The 27,252-nt window shown below is 47.0% G+C and overlaps 1 protein-coding gene across 1 annotated transcript in view; it reads right to left on the bottom strand.

Moving 5' to 3' along the window:
- FAM53B (family with sequence similarity 53 member B) overlaps nt 1-27,252 on the bottom strand; it is a 63,442-nt gene that overhangs the window by 27,597 nt on the left and 8,593 nt on the right. Inside the window, exon 3 of the mRNA XM_080912010.1 lies at nt 16,057-16,835. Coding sequence (XP_080768136.1) covers nt 16,057-16,835 — 779 coding nt within the window. The remainder of the gene's footprint in view (nt 1-16,056; nt 16,836-27,252) is intronic.

Raw genomic sequence — 27,252 nt, 5'->3', positions numbered from 1 at the left:
TGAGCTGCAAACATCTGGCAAAGCCATTCTCACTGCAGCCCTTCTGAATGAATAGTGGAGTTTTTAAAAGAACACCTGACATGTGGCCTGTTCTGATGGAGTTGTATGGTTTGGAGTTAAAGAAGAAAGAGATCAGCTGCAAACAAGGGTACAACAGCATCAGTGAGTTCATAGAGCTTGACCTAAACAGCCTAAAGAAAGCCAACTTTTTCTGCACATGGCCAAGTGGGGGATATATATCACTGTACCAAGGCTGGAGATATGGTGGCTCAGTAGTTAAGAACACTTACTGCTTTTGCAGAGAGAGGACCCAAGTTTGGCTCCCAGCACCCACAATAAGTGACTCACAACTCCAGCTCCAGGGAATCTGACATCCTCTCTGGTTTCTATAGGCACCTGCACACATGTGGCACACACTTTCTCATGCACATGTACATATCACTAAGAATTACTAAATATGGGCTGGAGAAATGGCTCAGCGGTTAAGAGCACTGGCTGCTCTTCCAAAGGTCCTGGGTTCAATTCCCAGCAACCACATGGTGGCTCACAACCATTTGTAATGGAATCTGACGCCTTCTTCTGGTGTGTCTAAAGACAGTGTTCTTACATAAAACAAATAAATCTTAAAAAAAAAAAGAATTACTAAATATTTGAAAATACATTTTCAAAAAATAAAACAAAAACGTGTGTCTTAACTGCAGAGTGAGAACTGTACACTAATCACCCACATTGTCCAACTGGCTGTTCTTTGTTTTTTTTTTCCCTCTTTGAGGAATAAACTATGTCTCATCACTGTTCCACGTGCAGACAATTTAAAATCAGATCTCGAGTCTGTGGGATCAATGGACTTCTGGAGCTAAAGAGGTTCTCTAGAGTCTCCATTTGATTTTACAATTGTTTAGAAAAAGAATGGTGGGGTCCACCACAAGCTACTCTTGTGGCTTTAGAGGACTTTGACATCCTGTGCTTTGAACTTCACAATGTTCTTTTAGAATCTTTTGAAATGTAAGCTTGTTGAATATGTATATACCCAAGAACAGCAATAAATAACACATTTTTAAAAACTACTATTTCTTTTTTTCTCTTGAGATGGGTCTCGATATACTGGTTAGGCTTGAACTCCTCAGCCTTGTGAGGTATGGAACTGTATGCATGCAGCAACGTATCCAGCTTGGACATTGCTCAAGCTGATGTACCAGAGTGTTAGCATCGACAATGAATAAATGGGCTGCTTGTTTTGACCTATGTTTTACAGCTGAGGAAGCAAAGACTCAGGGAAGTTCACTGTCTTGCCAAAGCCCCACAGCCACACATGCACCAGCTCTACCTGTTCCAATGACCTTGCTCCGAGCCTGTTCTCAGCCTCTTGGCAGCACAGGCTCCTTTCAACCTGCCTTTCTCCTCCTTGGCCACTGAAAGCAGCCTTGATGATATGTAGGTCAGGCTAACCACAAATGCGAAATCTTCAGAACCAAGCGGGCACTGTGGCGGAGTCTAGGTCATAATAGGTGATGTCCTTTTCAGTGAAAATCTGCTGTGTCTAGCCTCACCAAGCAGACAGGCCTGTCCAAGGAAAAGATGGCCAAGGGACCTGGGGTGGGTGTGGGTATGCTCTCAGCCAGACATTGTGCTGAAGAAAACACTGTCTGAGATAAGTATTAGGGATACTGTTGGCTAGTATTCGGTACACTGCACCACCAAATGGCTGCAGATGATCTCAGCAGGAGTCCCAGGCCATGTGCCACCTCCTGCACACTGCCATGTGTTCACCCCTCATAACATACTAACGATGAGAATGGGCAGGTAACTTGGAAACTACCTGTGCATCCCAGCAACCTGGGAAGGAGGTGCCACACTGTGACAAAGGGCTTCATTCCTCAGCCCCCCCCCCCCATACACACTCTGCCTGCCAGGCCTTCTCCAGCCACTGGATCCTCAGCCCCTACAGTTCTCAGTAGCTGTGCTACCCAGGCTCAGCAAATTCTCAGCCACATGGCTTGAGTTCAAACTCTACACCAGCTAAGATGAGCAACTGGTTTCTAGTAACCCATTCTTACACTTCATCCTAGGCAGTAACCTGCCATGCCAACAGCAATGTCTGCAGTAGAGCTAACTTGGAGATTAGCAGGCCATTTTGCATATGGTAGTCAGAGCTCCACAGGAGTGCTTCCATAGGGTTTACAATTCCATTGTTATCACATCCTTTCTCACAGAACCCTGGAATGGTTTTGGTACTTTCTCTCTGCTAACTACTTATGTACCTCTTTCCCAGGAAGGCAGAGAAGTTAGGGCACTCACCAACCCCAGTGTCTGCTACACAGTGAAAGCTTAAAGGATGCATGGAACAGTCTGGTCTTTAAAACTAACTCCCTTTGAAAAACTGCAATTCCTGTTGCTCTCACCTTCAGATTCTGAGCAGATCACAACCCCACTCCCTCTGCACAGCTGCCTCAAAGGGGCCAGGGAAGGAACTGGAAGGATGAGGGGGATGCTACTAAAAACCAGTTCTGAGTGTCCTCATCACTCACCAGCTCAAAGCAGGCCTGTACCAATATCTATGAGTCTACGTGAGAACTTTCCAACTTTATTCCTAGATCCCTGACAATATTCCAGACCCTGACAGTACTTCTGGCTGTAGGCTGGCTGCTGCAGTTTCAACCTGGGCTTGTTCACTGAGCTTGAGGTGGGGCACAGGATAAAATCACAGCCACATGAGGCTTTTAAATGTTGGAGCCAACCATCCCCACCCTTATTTTTATAAAGCTGCCATAAAAACCACCTTTCAGGGCCAAGTTATTTTTCCCACAAATTAATGTCCTCTAGCAACCTCTGAGCTAGCTGTCCGCCTCCATCAGAGAAGACATCAGGTCATCGAGGAGATTTTGAGGTCCCCAGCCCAGGAGTATTTCCGAGAGCTGTCTGAATGATGAGAACCAGTGCTACCCTGGCAAGCTGGGTTTCCTTTCACCATATTGAGTGGCACAGCCCCACCAAAATCCTGTAAGGGACAGGAGGAAGGGAGTGAAAACAAAGGAAATGAACACTCCCTGCTCTTGCCCACATTTTCTCAAGCATGGCAGACTCCAAGGCAGCCTGAAAAGAGCACTACAGAGTAGATGAGCAGCCCAGACAGTACTTGTAGCCAGTATGGGAACATGGGTGCTTTTGTGCAGCAAGAGGCAGTACAGGCAATGCATCCCAAGGCAGGGTGCCCAGGTGCCCCATTTTCACAGCTCCTGATCCAGGAGCATTCTTACTTGCCACTCTGGGAGCATAGGAATGGCTTCATGGAAGCCAGCTTGGGGCGAGGCAGAGCTGGAGGCGACCATAGGGTGGGCCACCTGATATCACTGACATTATTTTTTACTTCCAAGATGATTGTCCTGGGTCCTTTCAAAGACCAGGTTTTGGTGAGAAGTTGCCACATAGTATTTCTAAACAAGGAAACTGAAGCACCAGGCCATCTAGCTCAGGGGCTCCTGTTGGAATGCCCCATCCTTGCCAGGACTCAATCTTGTTGTTGGAGCAGGAAAGCTGCAGATGCCAAATACAGCAAGAGGTACTGATGGGTATAAATAAAACTTCATTACATAATCAGACTCTTAATCTAGAGAGTCTGTGAAGGCCATCACCATCCCTCAAAGATACGTTTTAAAGTCCTTCTTCTCAAAGCACTGGAAGGACAGTACAGAGCCCAGAACACTAGGCTTCATCCACTGTTGAGTGCTCCCAGAGGCCTGCTCTGTGATGAGGCAGTCCCCATGGTCCTCCCTGTACTGTCAGGTCTCTCTAGGCTTCCAGGATGGGATGACTGGGAGGTCTGGGAGGTGACAGATGGAGCCTTTCTCCTATCCTATCCTATCCTATCCTATCCTATCCACCCCCTCAGGTGCCTGTCCCTTCTGAAGGCTGCTAGGCTTCAAACACCATCAGTGTCCCTCTGTCACTGCTTCAAACTTAAGGTTCAAATTTTAGTAGCACTCTTTTAGCCCCTCTTCATCCTAAATGATGGCAAGTGTCACTCCGAATGTCTAGACAGCTCTAACACTGGTACAGCAGAGCCTAGACCATGCAGCCTGAACAACGGCCTGTGAGTTCCCAAGCTGCCATCCTGGGACTGTGAGGAGATCCCTGAGCTTAGCTACTTGAATGTATCCACATTGGGAGCCTGCTGTGGCCCTCTCCCCAGGGAAGCTCTGGCACCCTGAACCTTGCCTAGGCCATGTGATTGGGACTGTAACAAGTGCAACCTTAGAGAAACTCCTGGCCTTGTGACTAGGGCAGTGATTCTAAACTCCAGTCTCTTGTGTGAAACAGCAAGGAGCTGTCTTAAGGGCAACACTATGCAGGTACCTATGTTGCCTATGCCCAGGAGTGGTGTGGTGGTTTGAATAGGTGTGGCCCAAGGAGTGGCACTATAAGGAGGTATGGTTTTATTAGAGGAAGTGTGTCACTGTGGGGTTTGGGTTTTGAGGCTCCTATGCTCAGATCTGCCCACTATGGAATGAGACACTCCTCCTGGGTGCCTTCAGATCAAGATGTAGAACTCTGAGCTCCTTCTCCAGCACCATGTCTGCCTCCACGCTTCATGTTATCATGCTTCCTGCCATGATGATAATGGACCGAATTTCTGAAACTGTTAAGCCAGCCCAATCAAATAGTTTCCTTTTTAAGAGTTGCCTTGGTCATGGTGTCTCTTCACAGAAATGAAACCCTAAGACAAGTGGTAAGTGCCACCCTTGTTGCTAAGTATCAGTGATGTAGCAGCTCATTTATCCATTAAGAAACTAGGCCTTTGCCTTACTTCATCAGTTCACTCATTCATCTAAAATAAATATTCAGTAAACTACTAGCACTTCTGTTATAGATACAGGCCCTCCAGAGCACAAGGAGTAGACAAATATTCACATCTATCACAAAGCTCAGGAGCACCTCCTGACACAGCTAAGTTACTGCACCCCCAACACTGACAGCACTAACAAACAAAGACCAAGAGAAAAATGGTCAGAGAAATAGGATATTTGCAAGACTCACATCCGGACCTGCTCCCTACCCCTGAATGTCATGTGACTATGACCCTCAAAGACCACAAGTCAACCACAACCCCTGGTCTCCACCTGTCTTCTCCTGTGCTGCTGACCTGGGCTTGCCTGACACGCTGTGGATGTTGAGGCTTCCTTCTGAAGCAGGGTCAGGTAGGAGGGTTTGGGTGAGCTAATTCCTTCTGCAGTCTCATCCCCACCCCACAGGGCCCTGATGGGTAACAGGACATACTTGCAAAGTACCTGCTGGAAACCTGAGAGGAAGAGAAGCTGTTGCTTTGCCACTGGTATGTTAATCAGAGTAATAGTGAAAGGTTCCCAAGATGAACCATATCCCCTTATTCCTGGGAAGAAAGGACAGTGGCAGGAGGATGGCCAGGTAGGTGGCCCAAACCATAGAGAACAGAGTTGGTACCAGAGTGAGGTTGACCAGGTAAGGCTCAAACTCAGGGAACCCCCCACCCCGTCCACAGGCCCAGGTATAAGAAAAACCCATCAGATGGGCTGCAGAGTGCCAAAACCAAACCAGAGTGATCTCCCACAGAGACCTCCCACGTCCTTTCAAAACCTAGGGTGACCAAGTTCAAATACATATTCTGATGTGGCAGGCATGGGGTTGAGGCCAAATTCCAAATTTCTACCAAATGGCTGAGCAACGCTAGGCACTACATTGGCGGGAGAACTGACAGCCCACTGTGAGCTGGAAGCTCTCCAGGGCCACTTTCAGGCATCTGACAAGGGTCTGCTATGATCTTAATCTGCTCTAGATCTATACTCTTCTGGAAAGCCTACTAGACTCCCTGCTTCCCCAGATCTCCCTCCACTCCTACCTAAGGACTTTGTAGAAACATAGTTATCTGCCTCAAGCCTGCTGGGTACGCAAAGACCTTTCACTTACCACCTCCCAAGCTAGGAGGCTCTGGGTCAAGTTTCCAAGGTCTCCTGAGTAAGGTATTGAACACCTCTGGGCCCCAGCACATCTCCCAATAAACACCTCACAGGAATACTATGAGGCTAAAATGAACTCAAATCCAAATAGAAGCTGTGATGCTCTCAAGCTGCAGTCTCAGTTCCAGGTTCCCATAGATCTAGGCAAGAATCTCATAAGACTTACATCTTACTTGCCCAAGAAACCACCTCTTCACTTTGGAAAAGGGGCAACTTGAATACACAGAACCCCCTTTCTGAATGGACTCCTAGAGCTGCCTAACACCAGCAAATGAAATGCAGGCTTGTCCAGAGGCTTACTTCCCTTCCTGGAATCCTTGGCATGGCTTGGGGCTCCATTGATCTTTGGAGCCATTGCCCACTCTTTCAACATTCACATTTCTTGAAGCTCCAAAAATGATTCCATGAAGTTCAGGAATATTTGTCTGGTCTTGCCAGGCTCCTCTGACGTGCTGGATGCTCAGTATCCCCAGAAGACAGATCTAACACTGCCCCCAAAAGGGTGAGGGCTAGCGAGATGGCTCAATGGGGAAAGACATCCAGTGCCGAACCTGGGAAGGGAAGAAGTGACACCTACGGCACCCGACTTTAGCAGAAGAACGTCAGGCAAATGGAAGCTGGAGGAAGAGCACTGGCCTCTCCTGACTGTTTCCTGTGCTGGTACAGTCACCCAAACACATGTGACCCCTACCAGAGCAGTCTGCTCCTTTCTCAGCAGCTGCTACAGCATGCTGCTCATCCAGAGTACTCACCTCCCTCCCCTCTCTTCAGGCCTGGCCAGCTTTGGAACTTTCAGACTGTCGGCTGCAAAGCCTCCGGAAGGGCTGTAGGGAGCAGCTTCCTGCAGTTGCTTCTCTGAAATATTGGTTCTTCTAAATCCTACTTACACATACTTTCAGTGACTTCCTTAGACCCAATGGATGGTTTGTCCTGATCAGGCTCTGGCTGATCCAAGAGGCATACCAGACTCCCATGCCACACACTAACAAGGGACAGCTGCCTCCCCACCTGCTCCATGAAAGGCAGATGCATGGTGTGTCCTTTGTACAGTGTCAGGGTAGAACTGGGGGCTTGATGGCCGTTAGAGATACACACTGATGTGAGTTCACTGCTTACAAAGGAAGCCTCTCGAGAGTTGTTCTATATTGTAGAACTGAGCATTTCTTTCATTTTCTAAAAGAGTTGTTTTTTTTAAGCCACCCTTCCCTGCACCCAAAAGGACTACCCAAGAGCTCTAGTCCAACTTTCAAAGGTGACATTATCAATCTTGTGATCAGAAGGAGCAATTAACACACACTTAACTGAGTCAGCTCAAGTCCTGTGGGGAAGGAAGTGCAGCAGAAAGCTAGATCTTCTGTGTGGCACTGGTTTTCTTCAGTTCTTTACTAAGGCTGGAAACTGCACAAGAGAGGCCTAATCCAGATGGCTGAAACCACAGAATGTTGTAGATGAATCACCCCGTCAACAGGGAGAGGCTGCCAATGCAGTGCTTAGGGTGAGAGAGGGGCATATCCTGAAAGGTGTGAGGCCTGAGACTCAGAGCAGTAGCTCCCATAGAACAGCAGCCTACTGGTCTTAGGAATGGACCAGCCGTGGCTGTCAAAATCACATCCAACTCAAGCACACCTCTACGTTTCCTGTGCTGGTCCTTGCTAAGGCTTTCCCAGCTCGGTTGGCACCATGCTACTAAGGGCCTGGTAGTCCTTTAGAGAAGGCATTATTCTGATGGCCTTTGAGGGATCAGGAGCTAGACAAGAAAGGGCAAATTCCTTCCTGCATCTTTCAAGTGTCTTCTTCCCTGCATGCTGAAGTCCACTGAGGTCTACTCAGACCTATGTGAAGATGTGGATGGGACACCACAGACTTCCCCCTCACTTTTGTTTAGGAGAATGCTGCCCCAGCTGTTGTAAGTTGACCAGATACAGCACAGCTGAGATGAGGCCCAGCATGACAAACATTAAAAACCATGGAAGAATCCTCCCGTGGCCCAATGCCAGTCCAGGCCTCCTCCAGCCCTGAGCTTGGAGCTTGGGATAGGGAACCCAGACTCTAATGGACAAGGACTGAAGCTTCAGAAGAAAAAAGTGTCCTGGCTGATAAGCCCCTGTCATGCAGTGACTGGAGCAAGGTGGCTCTATGAATACTTGGTGTACTTCATTTGTGCTAAGAAATGAGCAAGAAGAAACGTGTGGGCTAGGGGGGTGGTCCAGGGGGAGAAACACCTGCTTTTGAGCATGAGGACCTAACATAGATAAGTGCACAGTGTGAGTTTCTGTACTCCCAGTGCTTCTGCAAGAAGCATTCTGAAGAATAAAAGCCAAATGAAATGTATGTATGTAGGTGTGCAAAGCACGTGTGCATGTGTGTGCAACAGGAGACTCTCTAGTGGTCACAGGCCAGACAGCCTGGCATACACAGTGGAAAAACAAGAGACCTGATTTCAAACAAACAAGGCAGAGGTTGTCTTCTGAAATCTACGTGTGCATGCACATGTCCATTTGTGTGGAGACCATAGGTCAACCTTGGGTGTAATTTCTTAAAAGCCAACTACTCTGGGGGTGAGGGCAGACAGAGCCTTACTACATAGCCCTGGTTGTTCCAGAACTCACTAAGTAGATCAAGTTGGCCTTGAACTCAGAGGTCTGCCTGTCTCTGGAGGGCTAAAACCATGTGCCACCACACCCAGCTAATCTTTGTTTTTTGAGACTGGTTCTCTCTGGGATCTGAGGCTCACCAATTCAGCTAGGATGACTGACCAGTGGGACCAAGGATCCACCTCTCCCTACCTCCATAGTGCTACCTTACCCCCTAGACAGGGATACTAAGGTACAGAGAGATGACATAAATTACCTAGTTTGAAAACCTAGCTGCCCTAGATAAAGAGCTCCCTCAGGAAGCTGGTCCTTTCTCCCTCCAGACTCTGTTGTCTTGTTGGGTCCGCTCACACACTCTTACTTCTTCAGCAACCTAGGAATAACATGGGGATTTCTCTAGACTAGTAGGTTTCAACTTTCCCAATGCTGTGACCCTTTAATACAGTTCCTCGTGCTATGGTAACTCCAAACCATAAAATTATTTCCGCTGCTACTTTGTAACTGTAATTTTGCTACTGTTATAAGAGGTAATGCAACCCCTATGGAAGGGTTGTTCTACTCCCCACCCCCACCCCACTCCCACCCCACCCCCACCCCACCCCGGAAGGAGTCAATACCCACAGGTTGAGAACTATTGCTCTAGCACCTCCTCCTCCCAGAGATTTTGAAGGTGAACTAGTTATGCACTAGTAACAATGACCCACAGGCCTTTCCTATAGTGGCGTCTTCTGGCTAGCCCGGAGCTGCCCTGAGGAATGCTCAGACCTCTACAGGAAAGGCTGTCTGCCTTCTGCCTAGAGGCTGCAGGCCCTGGAAGAAAGTGGTTCCCAAGACTGTGTCCATACCATGCAGGTCTGGCAAGCCAAAGGTGGTCCCCGTCTGACCAGAAGCTTCAGGGGCTCTCATCTGCGGAACTGTCCTAGGGAGGAAGACACTGCCGAGCGTCCTAGAGCCTTCAGAGCACTTCTGCCTCTCAAGTGAGGCATGGAAAATCACCAAGTGGCATGTTCCCAGGGGAACTCCTATTTGTTCTCTTCTCCAGGAGATCAAACCTATTAGGTCAACATTGGGCTGTGATTCGAGTGACCTTCAGAAGATGGCTTATTATGTAACCTGAGGATGGAGACTGGGGACAAGAAGGGAATCAGGTGTCTGTGGAGGGTTTTCCTGAAGCATAGATTTCCCCACCAAGGTTCTATGGCATCATGGACACATCCTTCTCTAAAAAATAAAAAGGAAGGCTATGTGCCATCGCTCCAATCCCTGCTGCACAGCTGGCAGGACTTGGCTACCAACAGCACAAGCCCAGCGGCTGACCAGAGTTGCAGAGTCGCTGTGTCAGGAAACTGACCCATGAGCACAGGAGAAAAGCGGCAGACTCTTCGGCTGTAGCCACTTCTTTTGGCAATTATTTTCTCTTAAAATGTGCATGTACTCATGTGTATGAGGATGCACACGTGTGCGAATGCACAGGCCAGAGAAAGGCACAGAATGTCCTCTGTCACTCTGCATCTCATCTTTATTTTTATGTTTTTTTTTTTGTTTTGTTTTGTTTTGTTTTTACATTACATCATACAAGGATCAGATGGGACAGCCTATCTGAAGCATCCATCCCATTTGTGCCGATGGGTTTTGGCTCCCTTTTCATCCAGCACTTCTTTTGTTCCAATACGATCCAGAGCATCACACCAGCCTGCACTCCATGTTGCAGATGCTCCATCACTAAATTCCTCTCCCTACCATCAACATGAGGTGCTTCCCACCTCAGCAGCAAGGCTGACGAGGGGCCAAGGCAATAGTCAAGCAACGGGTGAGGCCCTGAACACCGACAGAGTAGACAAGAGACGACCACAAAGGCTTAGGTCAGCCAGGCCTACAGCCAGGGATCTGGCCAAGAAAATGGAAGGCTGACCCACAACTGCCAAATCCAGCAGCATGAAGAGCCACACCACATGCCAACTAGAAGGACCATTGTCCCCTGTTAAAGGCAGCTCCACTGATACACAGAACAAAGAGAAAGAAGGTTGGCTGGAAGGAGTTTCATCCAAGGGTGACTCTGCCCAGCAAAGAGCCAGGAGTTATCACTAAGCATCTGTTATAACTCCTGCTGACTGCAAGAGCAGCCCACCAATCAGCAAAGCCCTGTGGCTCTGCTCTACCAGGCTCTCTAAACTCACGGGCAGGACCCCAGCTCCCAGTGGCTCCCCTACCATATGCCAGCATGCTTATTTCTACTTCATGCTCTTTCCTGCCCCACAACACCCCAGCCAGCTTTCATGAGTTTCTCAAACATCTGCTAACACAACAGTTGCTGCCTGTTCTGGGGCCTCCTAGGGGAGCTTGAGGGTGCAGTGTGTGGGCAGCTGCAATCAATCAAACCTCTGTTTCGGCATCCTGAGCCCTCCCTATGAATGTCTTGCTTCTGTTTGAAGCTCTGTTGAAAAATACAATTTGTTTTCTCTTTCAAACTGACCAGCCTGGAGTTAAAAACACAGCACCCAGGGGCATGGCATTCATGAGTAATCTTATTAATTGTTGCTTTTCTGAAGTCTTTGCTCATACACATGATCCATGTCTGAATGGTACTGCATAACTAGGGACTTGCTGGGAGACAAGCAGTGTTTGGTGGTCAGGCCAGGTCTCAAATGAAGCAGTTACTATCAACGTCAGGAAAAGTATGGCTGCCAAACAGCTCGGCGCTCGGACCAGCCCTGTACTCAATGCTGTCCACTGGCATTGTATAAACAGGAGGCTGTGGCTTTACAGAATACCACAGACAACCAGGACCTCAGAAGAAACACTCAAGGAAAGCATAGGAAGAGATCCACTAGACCAGACCCACCCAGACAGGACTGGATTGTGTGGACTCCCATGTGTCTTTGAACAGCTCACATCACTGAGCAGAGACCATAACTAAAAATACAGGGAAGGTATTGTTTCCTTTCCAGGGTCTCCTTACTACCATCAACCTTCTGCACTCAAGGTCCAGACAGGTCTGTGAACTGCAGCCTCATTAGGCACCCTGGCCACAATCTTGACACTGGGATTTTAAGACAACACGACCTAAGACAATCAGAAAGCAACTTTTTACTGCAATTTCACCTTCAGTGCTGAGAGGGACAAGGGCCACCGCTGCTGGCTAAGACAGCTATGCCCGAGAGATATGGCAGGAGACAGGGTAGCTGTGGGCTCTGAGGATATTTCAGCCCTGGTTTCAAAAGTGCTTGCTGGATATGGGGAAGGAATGCTCGCTTACAGAGAACTCCCTGTGGAGGGAGATACGTCCTCTTCTGTCACCATTTCACCACCCGTGGCTCTCAACATGGAGTTAAGCAGGCATGCAGGTGGCCAGAGGACTGCCTCCTTACCATTTGCAGGAGAGGATGAAGCAGGAGGATGAATAAACAAGGGGCTAAGACAGAAAGGGGCACTAAGACAGGAGGAAGCAAGAGAAGCAGCATCTACAACAGCAACAGGCTGTACCCTGTAGCTGCTCACACCTCCTCTCTAGCCCTAGCAAGTACAATGTGAACTGTGCCTGTCAGCACTCACCATGCAACAAACAGAACACTGTGTAACATGGGTGTAGTGTGCATGTGTGTATGGACTGATATACAAATGATCATATAAAAACTATAGATATATACACAGAAAGATACAGAGATACACATACATGAATGCATGTACACTATAATGTATATTATGCTGGTGAACTGTAAGGTGCTGGAGACCACTGAAAAAAATGTCTGGGAAGTGGGGTTATTCCCCACTTTCAGACCCAAGAAGGTATATCTCACTATGTGTTCTCCAAGGTGGTTTGTAGTATTGTGCAAAATAACACACAAGTAAAAACATTATGTCCTTTAGAACAAGGTGAACCATTTCCAACAGGGGTCACCATCCTTTACCCTATGATATAAAGGTGCTTGCAGTGGCAATGGGAAGTCTGAAGCTCATCCAGAAATATGAACAGGAATCCCCGCTATCTGCCCACCTGACTTGCCACCTGACTTGATATTTTCTATCTGTTGCTTCTGTCTGTCTGTCTGCTACTGGCTATTTATTGCTTTATTTACTATATGTAATAAATTTACTCATTTAAAAGAAAAAATACAGCTATCAAAACATTCTCTAGATTATATATAGAGCATGCACAAGTGCACGCGCACACACACAATACACATATACACATGAACACTCAAATAAAAGCTCATATTAAATACACACTGGCTATTTTCCCAACTCCCCCCTCACTCCTATGTTGGTGGTGGACCTGCTTCCCAGTAATGTTCAGCAAAGTGCCTAGGGCCCTAACACCACAATCCCCTTTCTGGAGGCCTTCCAATTTGCCAGCACCTCTAGGTAGGGATATAGAAGTTACTACTCTGTCCAAAAAGGGTCTGGCAGGCCTAGGAACCAGTAGAGCCCCTGCTAAACCAAGGGGCAATGAAGATTAGGGCCTCAGGGTCTGGACCCCAGAGATCATCTGTCTCTCAGCTCTCATCCTAACCAGGCTCCTTTTCTATTGGCAGGCTAGAGAGCGCTGGCTCCCACCTGCTGTGTAAAGGTCAAAGGGAAGCCCCACAAGTTCACCACCCTCAGGGTCTGTTCCCAGCCCCAGGGGGCCCCTAAAAGGGAGTTGGTTTATTAGAACACCCAGCTGCTCAAAGGTCTAACCAAAAAGGCACTTTGTACCTTTATCTAAAGAGTTCATACACCTGGCCTCAGTGGCCACATGTAAAGAGGTTCCTTCACAAGAACATGAAAGTAGAACAAATATACTAACCAAGATCAAAGATCTATGAAACAGTTAAGGAGACAACTCAAGGAAGAAAGGGCTGTACCAAGCCTATCCTACAGGTATCTTCCTCACAGACATGCAGACACTGTACTTCTCTAAGCAGCTAAAAGCCTCCAGTAAAGCCACAGCAAGCAGAGGGTACCAGCTTCAACCATCCTCTGGCAAGGTGTAGGTCTCTGTACACTAGTGACGTGCCTGCTTGTTGTAAATCCAGACCCCAGGGACTTACAAAATCCTGGCTGAGTCCAGGACTCTTTAAAAATGTTGTATGGGTGTTTTGCCTAGATGTATATATGCCTATTACATGCATGCCTGATGTTCCTAGAGGCCAAAAGAGGATATCAGACCCTTTGGAACTGGAGTTATAGGCAGTTCTAAGCCACCGTGTAGGTGCTGGGAGCCAGACCCATGTCCTCTACAACAACAAATGTACTTAAACACTGAGACATCTCTCTAGGCCCCTAACTCAGGACTCTTTACAGACACTTAAGGACTGTCTCAGTGACTATCAGGCCCCGGGTAAGTAAGGCCTACTTACTGAGACTGATTACTACTGCATGGAGAGCCGAAACAGGCAGAACCACTGAGTCCCATGGAGAGAGGGCTGGCCAGAAATAGATGTTTGATGGGACATGGGTCAGGATCCACAAACTCCATCCTCAGGGTCTAACCTCTAATGCATAGGGTGGGCATTCCCAGGGCATTTTCTCCTTTCCCTGAGCTTTGTCCCACCTACATGGTCAAGCAGCCAATCAAGGCGACAGGCAGAACCAGGGTGGCTTTCTCAGGCTCCAGTACACCTTCCTGGATTTTGGAGGCCTGCCTGGAACTGATGAGGCAATCCATACATTTGGGCACAACCCTACCAAGCAATGTATTTTAAATGGTGTCTATGTATGTAAGGCCAGAAAATGTCTCCCACAATGCAGTACTGTTACTCCAGCTTGTGGCTAGTGAGATCTAATAACACATGTAAGCTGCTTTTATTACCTCTCTGGCTTGTGCACTAAGAAAACAGCCTTGGTGTTAAAAAGTCAACTGAGGCTATGTATCACACCCAGAACTTAGGGCTCTGTGTCTTCTTTAGAAGTCACCTAAATGCTGTTTCCCTTCAACTTATTGCAGTCTACCTAGAGATAGAAACTTCCTCTTGGCATCCAACATATGTGTTCAGTTACAGTCCCAGGGGGTAAGCCAGAAAGTTCTCTCACACAGAAAGGAGGAAGGGACTCTGGTTGGAGCCAAGATAGAAGTCATGGAACCTGGACATGGAAGGGGGCAGAAACTCTGTCCCAGGCTGACCCATGGGCACAAGCACATCACCAACTTGTATCCAACTGTCCTAGACATGTACTGGACTCATATGTGAAACTGGCTCAAAATTGTGGACTCTGAAACCATCAAAGATAAGGATACCTTGTCTTCAGTGGTAGACTGACAGGCTTGGAGAATTAAAAGAACAAAAGGTAATCCCATGCATAGAAACAGCTTTGTTCTAAGTAGAAAGTTCTACTGCAGAAGTGTGTGTGCATTTGTGTTTGTGTATACACATCTATGCATGTGTGTGTACATGCATGCATGTGTGCATGTCTGTGTAGTATGGAAACTGAAGACTGCTTGCTGGATATACCTGCCTGATATAGAACAGGCACTATGAGCCTGCCTACCTTGGGTCTGCCCATGGCCTGAAGAAGTTGGTCAATTTGCCTGAGAACACTTCCTCATTAGCAAACAGATCTTCATTTCCTCAAACCAAACAATAATCAATGTTTTTATATATAACACCCAAAACTGATATTCGCACCACAGCACTGAGTATGCAGCTCTCCCAGGTAGGCACAGAGCTAACAGTGCCATGTTTTGCCCACCACAGCCATCCATCCTGCAGTTAATGGTCTCAAGGACCTATGTCACACACAGCATAGGCTTCACCATCTTGGTCACATCCTATGGCCTCCATAGCAGGCACCAAATGCAGTCAGCCCTCAGGCTCTGACAACTGTCCTGATGATGGTGTCTAACTCCAAGCCCATCTCCCTCACATAAGTACCCAAGAGAAGTGCTGGTACAATGCTGAACTCCAAGACAAAGAGGACAACGACAAAGGAATGGGAGCACGTGGCAAAGGCTCCTCCCACAACCAGTGCTAGCGACAGTTGCAGAATAACAATTTCTGAGTAGTCCAACTGTTTGACAGTTCAATCAAAGGGAATGATCGTTTCCCACCTTCTTTAAAGCCATTGCCCATGGCCCTGATGTAGGGATCAGCATAATCCAAGTGATACTGAACACTGTGTGTGGGTTCCAGGAGAGGAGGTACCAGCAAAGGACTAGAAGAGAATTAATCAGTGTTTGGTCACACTGGACTCCTAGCCAATGCCTGCCTCTCACCATCTGTCTGCTACTGTTCCACTAGCAATGGCTTAACAGAGAAAGAACATGCCTCAGTTTAAATGGAGAGAACCAGATACTTAAAATTAAAAAAAAAAAAAAAAAAAACCAGAAACAAAAACCTTGAAATTTTTTTTTTTTTGAGACTATGTTCAAAACAACAGAACTGACTCAACATTTCTGAAAGTGTCACTGTGCACTGAACTGGCTGGATCAGGACCAGAATTCCAGAAACACTGAGGTGCTTCTGGAGCCTATTCTAGGCTATTGGGATACTTACCTGTGCCATCTTGGCAAGGTCTAGAGAAGGTCTTTGCTCCTGCACCTCATCCGGACGCCGCCGTTTCACACCAATCTTCTTGTCGTTGAGGACACACGGCTGGGAGCGGCTGCGGGCAAGCCCACTGGAGCGTCTTGCCAGCTCTGGTGTTGAGGCAGGTGTGCTGTTGGCTGAGGGGGGACAGTATTCTGGGAAGGAAAACTGCTCATGTGAGCAAGAGAGGGACCGTTGCAGGTCCAGTCGGCCCCCTCCCACAGGGTGTGGGTCTGAGCTCCAGCCCTCGCCCACCTGTCCACAGTGGGCTGAGCCTGGTGCTCCTTGGCAGGGTTGTCCCCCAAAGCGGTGGTGCAGGCTCGACTGGTGGCAAGGTGAGGAGAGCCCATTGGCCCGGGCAGGGAGGCTGAAGCTAGAGCTCCGCTGCATGGGGCTGACACCATTGGAGTAGCGCTGGACACTGCCTCCACTGTAGCATCGTCTCTTCTCCACGGGAGTCCAGACTTTGGACCCCAAGGGCCGCCATGACGTCCGGCAACTGGACATCTCATCAGAGAAGGATAGTGACCGGCATTGACGTTTGCTGGGAGGAGCTGAGGGGTTCCCATTGTGGTCGTTTATGCTGAGGTCTTTGATTAGGCTGGTCACTGCACAGGCAGTCACTGCCTCCTGGTGCCACAGGGAGCCATCCTGACACTTTTCAGGCAGACATTCCCAGATGCTGGTGCTCGGCTGATCAATCTGAAGAGGGCATTTTCTATCCAGGTCTCGCCATCTGTCATTTTCTGGTGCATAAATACAAAGAGAAAATAGGGTCTGAGAGGCCTTCACAACAGCGCTCTGTTCCTTTACAAACAGCCTGTTTGCAATATAGCACTTTGGCACCAGAAAGGTCTCATAAATCAGCCAGCTCAACCTTTATAGATGAAAACTGAGGCTCAAGACGAGTAAGGCCCAACATGCCAAGTTGGAAGCACAACAAGGCCTGGGGTCCAGACCCGCGCCTGGGGTTTCTGATCCAGGTTTCCCCTCCAACATCCCATGCTGTCTCCCTTGATGGAAGTTGTCCTGTGCTCTGCCTTGGTTGCTGGCTGAGTCGGGGGAGCAGTGTAAGTTAGCACTGGCAGAAGACCATGATCAACACTGAGTCTTGGCCACTTCAGATGGTCAAGGTCAAAATAGGGCTGGGGTTTGCCTTCTACCAAGATATTTAACAATATCAGCACTGACAGTCACAGCACTTTTTAAATATGCAATTGATTTCTTGATGAAACTGAGGATATGTAAAGCAGGTGAAATGGATAAGAGTAACCCTCAGGCCACAGACTGCAGAATGTGATATAAGATTAGTCAACTGATTGAATGCATGAATCCATGGGCTAACCCAACTGTGGAATGCAAGAACTGAACTTGAACTTTTAAAAAAATATTTATTTATTTTATATATGTGAGCACATGGTCTCTGTCTTCAGACACATCAGAAGAGGGCATCGGATCCCATTCCAGATGGTTGTGAGCCACCATGTGGTTGCTGGGAATTGAACTCAGGACCTCTGAAAGAGAAGTTAGTGCTCTTAACTGCTGAGCCATCTCTCCAGCCCTGAACTGAAACTTTATTTCAGTAAAATCTTAACAAATTATTGTTTTTCCACTATAGAATCATCATGCTGGGAATGTTAAGAGATGAAAGTTTCTGTTCAGAAGAAGATCAGAAGCACCTGCTGCCCAGTGAGCCCTATCTTTGCTAATCTGAACATACGTTTTAGTTGGCAAACGTAACTTGAGTCAGGCAGTCAATGGACCTGAAATAAAGCTGGAAATGGCTCACAGTAAGTTATTTAAATGAGACTACTGACAACCAGAGCAATCCAGATCACTCACTGGGCATCCTTCTTGGACCCACACTGCCCAGGGAAATTCAGTTCTAAGGCACAGTGAAAACCCAGGCACTCTAACACTGACCCTGCTTCAAGATACTTAAGATACAGGGACAATGTAGATGGTTCAAAAGATTACTCTAGCTCTAGGTGATGCACACCCCATGTAGCAAGAACTGTGAACCCAGCTCTACAAGTACCACTCTGTTCTGTTTCTTCCAAACCAGGTGCTACTCTGTAGCCTAGGGACTTGAGCCTGTGATAAATCTCCTGCCTCAGCTTCCCAAGTGATGCAATTAGACGTGAGTCACCATGACCATACCTGGCTTACAGGGGTCATTTCTCAAAGGCTACTGAGATACACAGCGCACTGAATGTCACCCAAACAGCACCTAGTCCATTAGGTCAAGGGGGTGAGTAATGCAACCAAAGATGGCATCTATTAACCGGAAGCCAAAAACCAAGGCTTAGTATAAAGTTTCTTCTTCCCAGACACTCTGCTAAGTCATGAGACAGACAACCTGAGGAGCTGCAAGCCAAGCAAAGGACACAGGACGAAACTGTCCAGGGTTATAAATACCGAAAGCTTCAGGAGCTGGAAAGGCAGAAGAAAGGTTTACTGGACATGTAGCAGGCCAGCTGGGAAGGAAGCAGGAGTGTAGCTGAACACCCAAAGGTCTCAACTTAGAATCTTCTTGAGGAGGCAGCTCTGATACCTAGTCCTCTAGGTGAATTTGACAAATTACTTCCACATATAAATCTTACCCCGACCCCAAAATAGCTCTTTGCCAGCTGCTTACATTGTTTAGGTACGTCTTCAATGACTGTGAAAAACATTTCCTTCTGGTATTCTCTTCCTCTTGAGTATTCTTCCTTCCCACAAGTATGTGTGTATTTTGGGGGGTGGGGGTGGAGGAACTCTGTAGACCAGGCTGACCTCGAACTCAGACTGCCTACCTCCACCTCTCTAGTGCTGGGATTAAAGGTGTGCGCCACCACTGCCAGGCTCTGTCTAGCATTTCTGTAGGTTCTGGATCTGAATTAAGGTCCTTAGGCTTGCGCAGTAAGCACTTTACCCACTGACCCATCCCCCTACTCAATGTTTACCATGTTTTGAAGTAGTTTTAATTTGGCATTGGTTCAGTGAATCAAACTCAAAACAAAAGCAATATAAAATAAACTGTGCATGGTGGTATAAATCCAACTTAATCCCAAGAAGCTGAGGCAGGAGGATCACCTTGAATGCATAGTCAGCCTGGGTTACAGAATGGGAAGAAATGCAAATTAACACAGATAGAGTCTGGACTATCTATTATAGAAGGAGAAAAGTAATTCTTTAAAAAAAAAAAAAAACCAAAAAACAACAACAAAAAGAAAAAAATGGAGGGCTGGAGAGATGGCTCAGAGGTTAAGAGTACTGCCGCCTGGACTGACTTCCAGATGTCCTGAGTTCAATTCTCAGCAACCACATGGTGGCTCACAACCATCTGTAACAAAAATATAATACCCTATTCTGGTGTGTCTGAAGAGAGGTACAGTGTACTCATACACATAAAATAAATACATCTTTAAAAAGAAAAAAAGGTGGAAAGTGAATCAAAAGGATAAGAAACGACAGCAAGTTGTATAATAAGGTGTAATTAAATATCTTATAGTAGGTTAAACAGATCACACAACAGTACAGGTTCAAGGACTAGTTCCTGGTGAGGGAAATGCCAGAGATACATTGCTAAAGAAGCTATGTACAGAGCCCCACGATTCTGATTTAGTCAACACATATTACGCTATACATGAAACAAAAAGAAAACAGACCAAATGTTAATGGTTGATTGTCAGATGGCTGATTAATTTATGCTTTCTTAGTTTTGTTTTTCTTGTCTGTACATTTCCTATGAGGAAGGTTTATTAATAAGCATGTGAGAACTGGGGCTGCTGAGCCTATGGTGCTGTGCTCTGGCTTAGTTCTGGGAAGGAGCCACTCTAGGACCAGGGTCTAAACTCATCTTTCCCTGGGTTCTCTCCTGTGGACTTTCAGGAAGTTGCTGAAAATGACTTCATTTGAGGCCAAGACACTGAAAACACCACAGAGCTTAGGAGTGTGGTAGGCTGAGGAAGGAACCTTTGGGCCTAATTCACTGAGCAGTGAGGGACCACTGTGGTACCACAGCTGGTGCTTGGGACAGAATGTGTCCAGGTCATGTGGGGGAAAGCCATTGACTAAGAAGAGGTTGATCCTATATATGCAGGTTTACACTTGCTCTTCATTCTGCTGGGCTACCAGCTTTGAAGTACAACTAGGAGGGCTCTCCATGGTCCTTCCTGGAGTGTGCCACACAGCAGATCTAGCAGGGACTGGGAGGACATGAAAGAAAAGTGGGTGACAAAAATGAAGGCAAAAATTATAGTAGGGACCGTGGGTGTTCGTGAGTTAGTTCTTCTTACCATCCTCAACACATGCAGATTCCATCTGGGCTGGGCCACAAACCCTCCACCCTATTCCGGGCCTTGGATTGGCTGTGTATGAAGAAGGCAGGCAACTAGCTAGGGATAAACGAAAGCTACTTTGCAAAAGAAAAGCACTGCTACATATCGATAGCATCCATGTAGCCACTCGTGTTGTCTGCAGCACAGATTCTAATGGTTTCTAGCCTTATCACTTTGAAAAGTACAAATACAAAAAGTAAAAACAATCAAAGCTATGTTTAGCTCTTGTGTTTCCACCCTTCTCTGAGGGTCCAGAAAGCAAGTCATTGGGTCAGATCTCCAGACAAAAGAACAGGAATAGAAGCTAATTTTTAATGGCAAACTGCCCTATGTGTGAAGCCCCAACTTCATAGAGCACAAAGAGTTCTGAGAAGACAGCGAATACCCCCACCCTGCCATTCAACATTATCACTTCTGCATAAACAATTGGGACTCTTTCCAGAGTGACAAAGGCCACGGATTCGGAGGAGCAATGGTCACTTAATAGGGCTAGAAAGGGCAAGGCCTTGGTTTGAATCACAGTTCTCCACATTTTTTAATCTCTCAGCAAAGTGCCCAGAGCAATTTCTCAAAAGCGGCAACCATAGTGTAATTCTGAAAGGATAACACCGAAGAACATGTTTTTGTTGGGGATCTGCCCTTCTGTACCTGGGTACCAATGTCTGTGGGTGGACTCCGGCTAAAGAAGGAGTCACTATTTTCTGTACTAGGGATTTTCCAAGGTATGGTTCCAGGATTGCATGTTGGATGGGAGAAGGTGGAACTTGGAGGTGGGAAATAGAGATGTAGGATCTTGGTTGCCACAAATTTGATTCTTAAGACTGAAGCTGGTGGGTTTGTTTTGCTTCTGCTTTGGGCAATTAGGGGATAGCAAACTTACAGAAAACAATCTCTTTGCTTTTCAAGTCATTAGAAATCCATGTTTCACAGGCGGGGTGGGAACTCCTGAGCTTCCACCTCAAAAAGCACACGGCCTACATTATGTCATTCCTATTGTATCATAAAAAGCTCCTCGATGTTCCCAGTGCACCCAAAGTGTGAAATTTACACAACAAAAAATGTGTGTAAACACGTGTATGTGTATGTGGGGGGGGGGGGGGGTCAGCATATCACTTTGCCTGTGGATGGAAGGATAAGCCACATAGGCAAGAATATACCACAGGCCCAGCTCTTCCACAAATAAACCACGTGATCAAAATCCCTTCCAAAGCTGAGGCTCAAGGACTAAGCCTGAAGTTTCTGACCAGCTACTCTTTGAGAGACAACGACAAGACAACACGTACTCCAGGTTTACATTTACAGGACCCAGTGCTGTCCTGGCCACAGAGAGGAGAGGCTGCTGGGTACACAGACTTTGAACTTTAAGAAAGAAAAGCACTTGAAGGAACACAAATAGCATTTGACCTCAAATGTTCTTGTTTCCATTTCTGCACTTAGACTGGGAAATTCCCAGGGGCCCAGATTCTTGGGGGACTATAAGACTTCTTATGTTCAAAAGATAGAGGAGTTTTACAGCCCTGGAGATCTCAGTGCTATGTTTTTGATATTCTCTTAAAGTGATACAGTCATAACACAATGAGGTTTTTAGATACGTAGTTACATACAGACTCAAGAAATCTGATTCTTGCAGCCTTCAAAAGCCCAGCAAGCAAGTCACCAGCCAGACCTGTCGTTGACTCATTCCTGGATTTCATACCTGTCTACTTGTGCTGACAGGGAGGTGCAGTTATGTATTGACTCCCCCACCGCTGCCACAGTTGTGGTGTGCTAACTTGGCCTCAGGGCTGCAAAGACTGCCTGTTTGGGGCAGAAGCTCACCAAACCTTTAAGTGTTGAGACTCCAGAGAACCTGGTGTCTTTCTAAAGGCAGCTTTGCTAAACTGATCTGTTGACAAGGACATCAAAGGACAAGCTAGGCAATAACCTGAGCTTCCCCCAAGGTCTTACTGGTTAGTTGTTTGGTTTAGTTTTTATTTTTTAAAAACCAGAGTCTGGCTCTATAGCTCAGGCTGACTTGAAACTCATATTGAAACCCAGACTGGATTTGAACCTGCTACAATCCTCTGCCTGAGCCTCTCAGATAATGGAATCACAGTCATCACATCTGGCTTTCTCATCTCCTTTTAATGAAGTTTAGAGTCTGTCACCAGAATGGAAACTTACTAGAAGCTGAGTCAGGGAGAAAGGCTCCTAGGCTTCTCTCCTTTAGCCTTTGGCCCTGCCATGTCTTAGGGACAGTCACACAAGACACCAAGTTCATTTCACAAGGACCTCATACAGACAAAGGGTTAGGACGGCTGAAGGTGGACATCTCGCTCAGTCTCATCTGGATAAACAGGAAGGCTGACCTGTGGGGCTGTAAAGGGAGGGACAAAGATAAGGGTGTAGAATAGCTACCAGGGCCTTTGCCTCATTAGTAGGGCGGGGACTGCAAATAGCAGCTTTCATTGCTCTGGGCAAGCCTGTGGTCTTGCCAAAAAAAAAAAAAAAAAAAAAAGGGTGAGGGCTGAGACCACTAAGATATAAAAACTGTACCACCCTGAATGTTGAAGGCACAGACCTCTGTTTCTCCATTTGTACAAGGTGGTGTGGAGGCCTGACAACCCTTTAAACCTTGACAAGAGCCTTCATCTCCTCCCGCAAGACCCCAGGAGTACTTACAAATGTCAGTAAACGAGCAGTCTCTATAACAGCAACATTTCAAAGGGCTGGGAAGGGCAATCTGGCTATTTTTTGATCCCTTCATGTTTGGGGTACATATAGTGCATGTGAGACAGACAGTTCTCTAAACCACACACACACACACCAAGGCCAGCTGCATTTGTATTAGATGAGGGACTGGCAGCAAGGGCAGCCCTTCAGAAAGCTGCCAACAGATGTGTCACCTACACATCAGGGCCCTTGTTGAAGCTGAGAGAGAACATGGACATGTGATCTAAGCAACAGTTTATGTCCCGGGCCTTCACAGCAATCCCTGCCCACTGGTGGAACTGGGCTTCAGAACAGCGCCATGTATCCTCTCGGCACACCCAGTTGGCAAACAGCAGACCTGAACATGCTCTGTGGTCCTACAGCCATATTCTTGCGACTAGGACAGGATGTTCCTGACTTGCCCACTGCCCATCCTTTTCCACTCAAGAGACCAACATCCAAAGATAGTGCAGTAGCCATTCCCTGGCCTATGACACCACTGCCTGGCCACCCCCTCCCCCCTGCCTTTGTGAGAGGGCGCCCAGGAGACTCACTAGTCACTACAAACAGCTGTCATGTACCAACTCTATCTTCCATTCTGTACTTCATCCCACACATACTGTCTGGAACCAATAAACGGTACATGAGCTGAAAAGCATCCTGTATGGATTTTAAAAATCACGTACATATGTAACCACAACAAAGATAAATTCAAACTGTAAAAAAGTTTTTGGTTTTTTTTTTTTTAAGCAGACACATGTATGTGGAAGTACTTTCTCACTGGAAACAAATCACGTAATAGTCTGTATTAGTCCATAAGCAATTTCTTCTAGGAGGTCCTGGCTTAAGGATCACGATCAGAATAACACAAAAACCTGGACTGAGTAATACTAGTATTGCTAGTGGTGTTTTTCTGTTTGTTTTGGTCATCTGAATGTAATAGAAACTGTCTAGCCCCGAATGCCAGCTTCTCCGCACAGGTACAATCACAGGCCACTTTTAGTGATCAACTAAGGCTGAGTTAAGAGAATCTCAACATGAAATCTTTTAGCCCTATGCAGCTCAGCACAGACAACTGGTTTCCCGAGGAACTCCATTCAGAGTGTGCCCTGGGGAACAACCCTCTTATGTACAGAGTAGACGTTAACAGCCGAGTAATTAAACACAGAAAGTGAGGCTTATAATTAAAATGCTGACAAACCTGAAGTAGAGCGGCACAAGTCGGCCGCTCTAATGTTTTTACAATTTCTTTTTATACATAATGTATGATCCTTCTGCTCAAGTTTCCTCTATGTTCCTTGCCTGTGAAATAATTTACATTAATAAATAATTTATTACCATAACTCCTGAAGTAATTATGGGTTTTCATCCTTTTTTTTTTTTTTTTTTAAGCATATGAATTGTCTTGTTCTCTGTCCACTGACTTGTATTTACATGATTTTTCCTAGTGGCCTTTTGGGAATAATTGGTGTTGCTCTCACTTTCTCACATTTTATGTGATTTCTAATCCCCTGGCCTGAGTGGTGAGAAAGATGGAGTATGTGGTGTCTACTGTCCTGATGAAATAGGGCTCATTTAATGGCGGCAATTAGCCAGAGGTAATGAATGGGGCCTGCATTCACTCCAGTTTTCCTGTTGTATCAGAAAGAGAAAGAGGAGGAGGAGGAGGAAGAAGGTAGTGGCGGCGGCAGCAGCACACATGTGACCCCAAGTAATCATGAACAAGCATCTCCTGGAGGGTCCCAGGCTCAGGCTCCATGTTCACTGGACCCAGGAGGACATTCCTCCCATACTTCCTGAATACACCAAAGTAGATGTAAGGGAGGGCGCTGCTCTCGGCCCAGATGAAGTAGATGTAAGGAAGGGCGCTGCTCTCGGCCCAGATGGCAGGCTGGGAGCTGCCACACAACTCATATCATGAGTAGATGCCTCCCTGGAAATTCTGTCTTGGCACAGAGGTGGGTGGGAAAGATCTGGAGGTGAGAATGGAACACTGTTTTCTGCTAGAAGGACCTGGCCTGGCACTTTAAGAAGGACCCTTCAACTGGGTACTGAGCAAGTGGACAGGGTTGGGCTTTGTTTTGTCCTGTGTCTTTTTCCATCCACACCTAACCTGGATTTCTTTTCTTTCCCTCACTTTAGAAAAGTGTAAAAATACTCTGTATCACGTTCCCAAATTGAGGTGGGGTACAAGAGTAGGGAAAGGTCTGGTATCCAGTCAAAAATCACAAGAATGAGGTACTTTAAAAAAAATAAATAAAGCAAAGCATACATTGTTAAGAACACTTGACTCTACTGTTGGACTATAAGTGGATACCTGGGTGGCTTAGCCACCCGAAAGTACAGCATTCTGTGAAGCAGCAGCAACCCAGAGCTGCTCTCTGAGCCCTGATGCACTTGCTGGGCCTTCCTTCAGAGTACCTAGGAAACTCCCCACACCGGTTCCCAGCTAGGGCCCTTGGGGATGGAGTTAGGAGGGAAAACCCTGAGTCACAGAGCCTTTGTCTTCAGGAGCTGGGGCTGGGGTGGTGATTATGATCATTGGCATTTTATCTTTGCTCTACATTGTCCAGCCCTGGAAGGGCCAAAACCCTCTTGAAAAGTCTGGCCAGCCCTCCAGGTGTTCTCTTCCCTGCTAATAAAAAGCAGGCACACCCAAGATGAAATCTCTCTGCCTAGGGTGCGACTCCCAGGGAGCCACAGTGACTGCACAAGATGAGCCCAGAAACTCCACCATTCAGAGTAAGTGGGCTGGAGAGCTGATAGAAGCTACCTGCTCCAACCCATAAGGAAGCAGGAAGGCCTCTGGCTGCTGAGACCTCTGGCTCCAAAGCTGTTGGAATGAGACAGAAGGTGGAAGGACCTCCTACCTAGAGCAGCTATACTTTGCCTGAAGAAAAGATCAAGGAATGGGGAAAGTGGTTCTACTGGCCTCCCCAATTTTGGCACACAGAATTTACTGTCTTTGGCTCTTTCTCCTCTACTAGACATAATGGTCCTTGTGGCTAAGACAGGGTCCTTTTCATTCTGCCCTGTACTAAGTGTCTAGCACATGCTAAACACTCAATAAAAATCTATGAGAAGCCCCTATAACCACCTGTGGTGAATGAAAGTCCTGGTAAGGCATGTTGTGACACAGGACATGGACCTCCTGAGTCAAGGAAGCTGAGCAGCAGACGGACAAGGATCATGGAGCTGGACAGCCAGAGTGTACAGGCATGCTGCTGTTCCAACCGTAGGTGTTATCCCTGCATCTACTCTAACTGAGCGCTGGCCTGCAGGAGAGAGCCAGTGGGGAGCTGGTTGAATAGAGACTGCCTGTAAATACAGTTTGGCACTTTCTCTAAGCCCTGTGCCACCCTGGATAGAAAACAGGCATTGGGCTCCAGAGACTCAGGCAGCCAGAGGGCCCTGAACACCTTGAGGTGCTGTTCACTTGCATCTTTCCCCAAGCCTTTACTCTGGCCCTTCGGACAACTCTGTCACACCCACTCCCAAAGGAAGCCACTGTAGTCCCAGTCCTTTGAAACTCCTTCTGCTCTGTGCTCTCCCCTGCTGCTCTTGTCACAAACCGTCTAAGGCTGCCTTCACAAGCCCACTCTGCTATGAGGAAACCAAGGCTCAGAAAAGTTAAGAGGTTCAGTTCTTACAAGACCTGTCACAGACCAGACCCATTAGAGTCAGCTTTAGTATACTGGAAGGCCAGAGAAACCTAACTGAACAGTCTTAAAATGGAGGCCACCATCCTTATGACAGGTTCCTGGTCTGACTCTGTTGGAGCTGAGTTTGGGGTAAAAGTTGGACATTCATAACTGATCCCCAAGATAAAGGAAGGCAGCTCAATTGTGAACCTGTTCCAGGGTGCAGAAGTACAGTAGGAATTTTCACCATGGGACGGTGGTGGTGGAAGAGAAAAGCCACTAACCACCAATGGTCATGTGAGAGTAGGCCACAGAAATGTGTCACCCAGATGATCTCCCTGTTTGGATGTCCTTTGGGTAGTAGTATCAAATAAGACATCTACCATTTCCCCCACGCTATACCATGTACTGAAAAGAAAATAATTGTCCTTCTCTGTTACTGGCCTAATTGTATTTTTCATAAGAGATGGTTCAGAGAGTCAGTGGGCCTCAGTTTCCCCTAGCATGAG

This window comes from Micromys minutus (assembly GCF_963924665.1).
Source record: "Micromys minutus genome assembly, chromosome: 2".
Lineage (NCBI taxonomy): Eukaryota > Metazoa > Chordata > Mammalia > Rodentia > Muridae > Micromys > Micromys minutus.
Note: the sequence above shows the minus strand (reverse complement) of the source record. Positions and strands in the feature narration are given on the sequence as shown.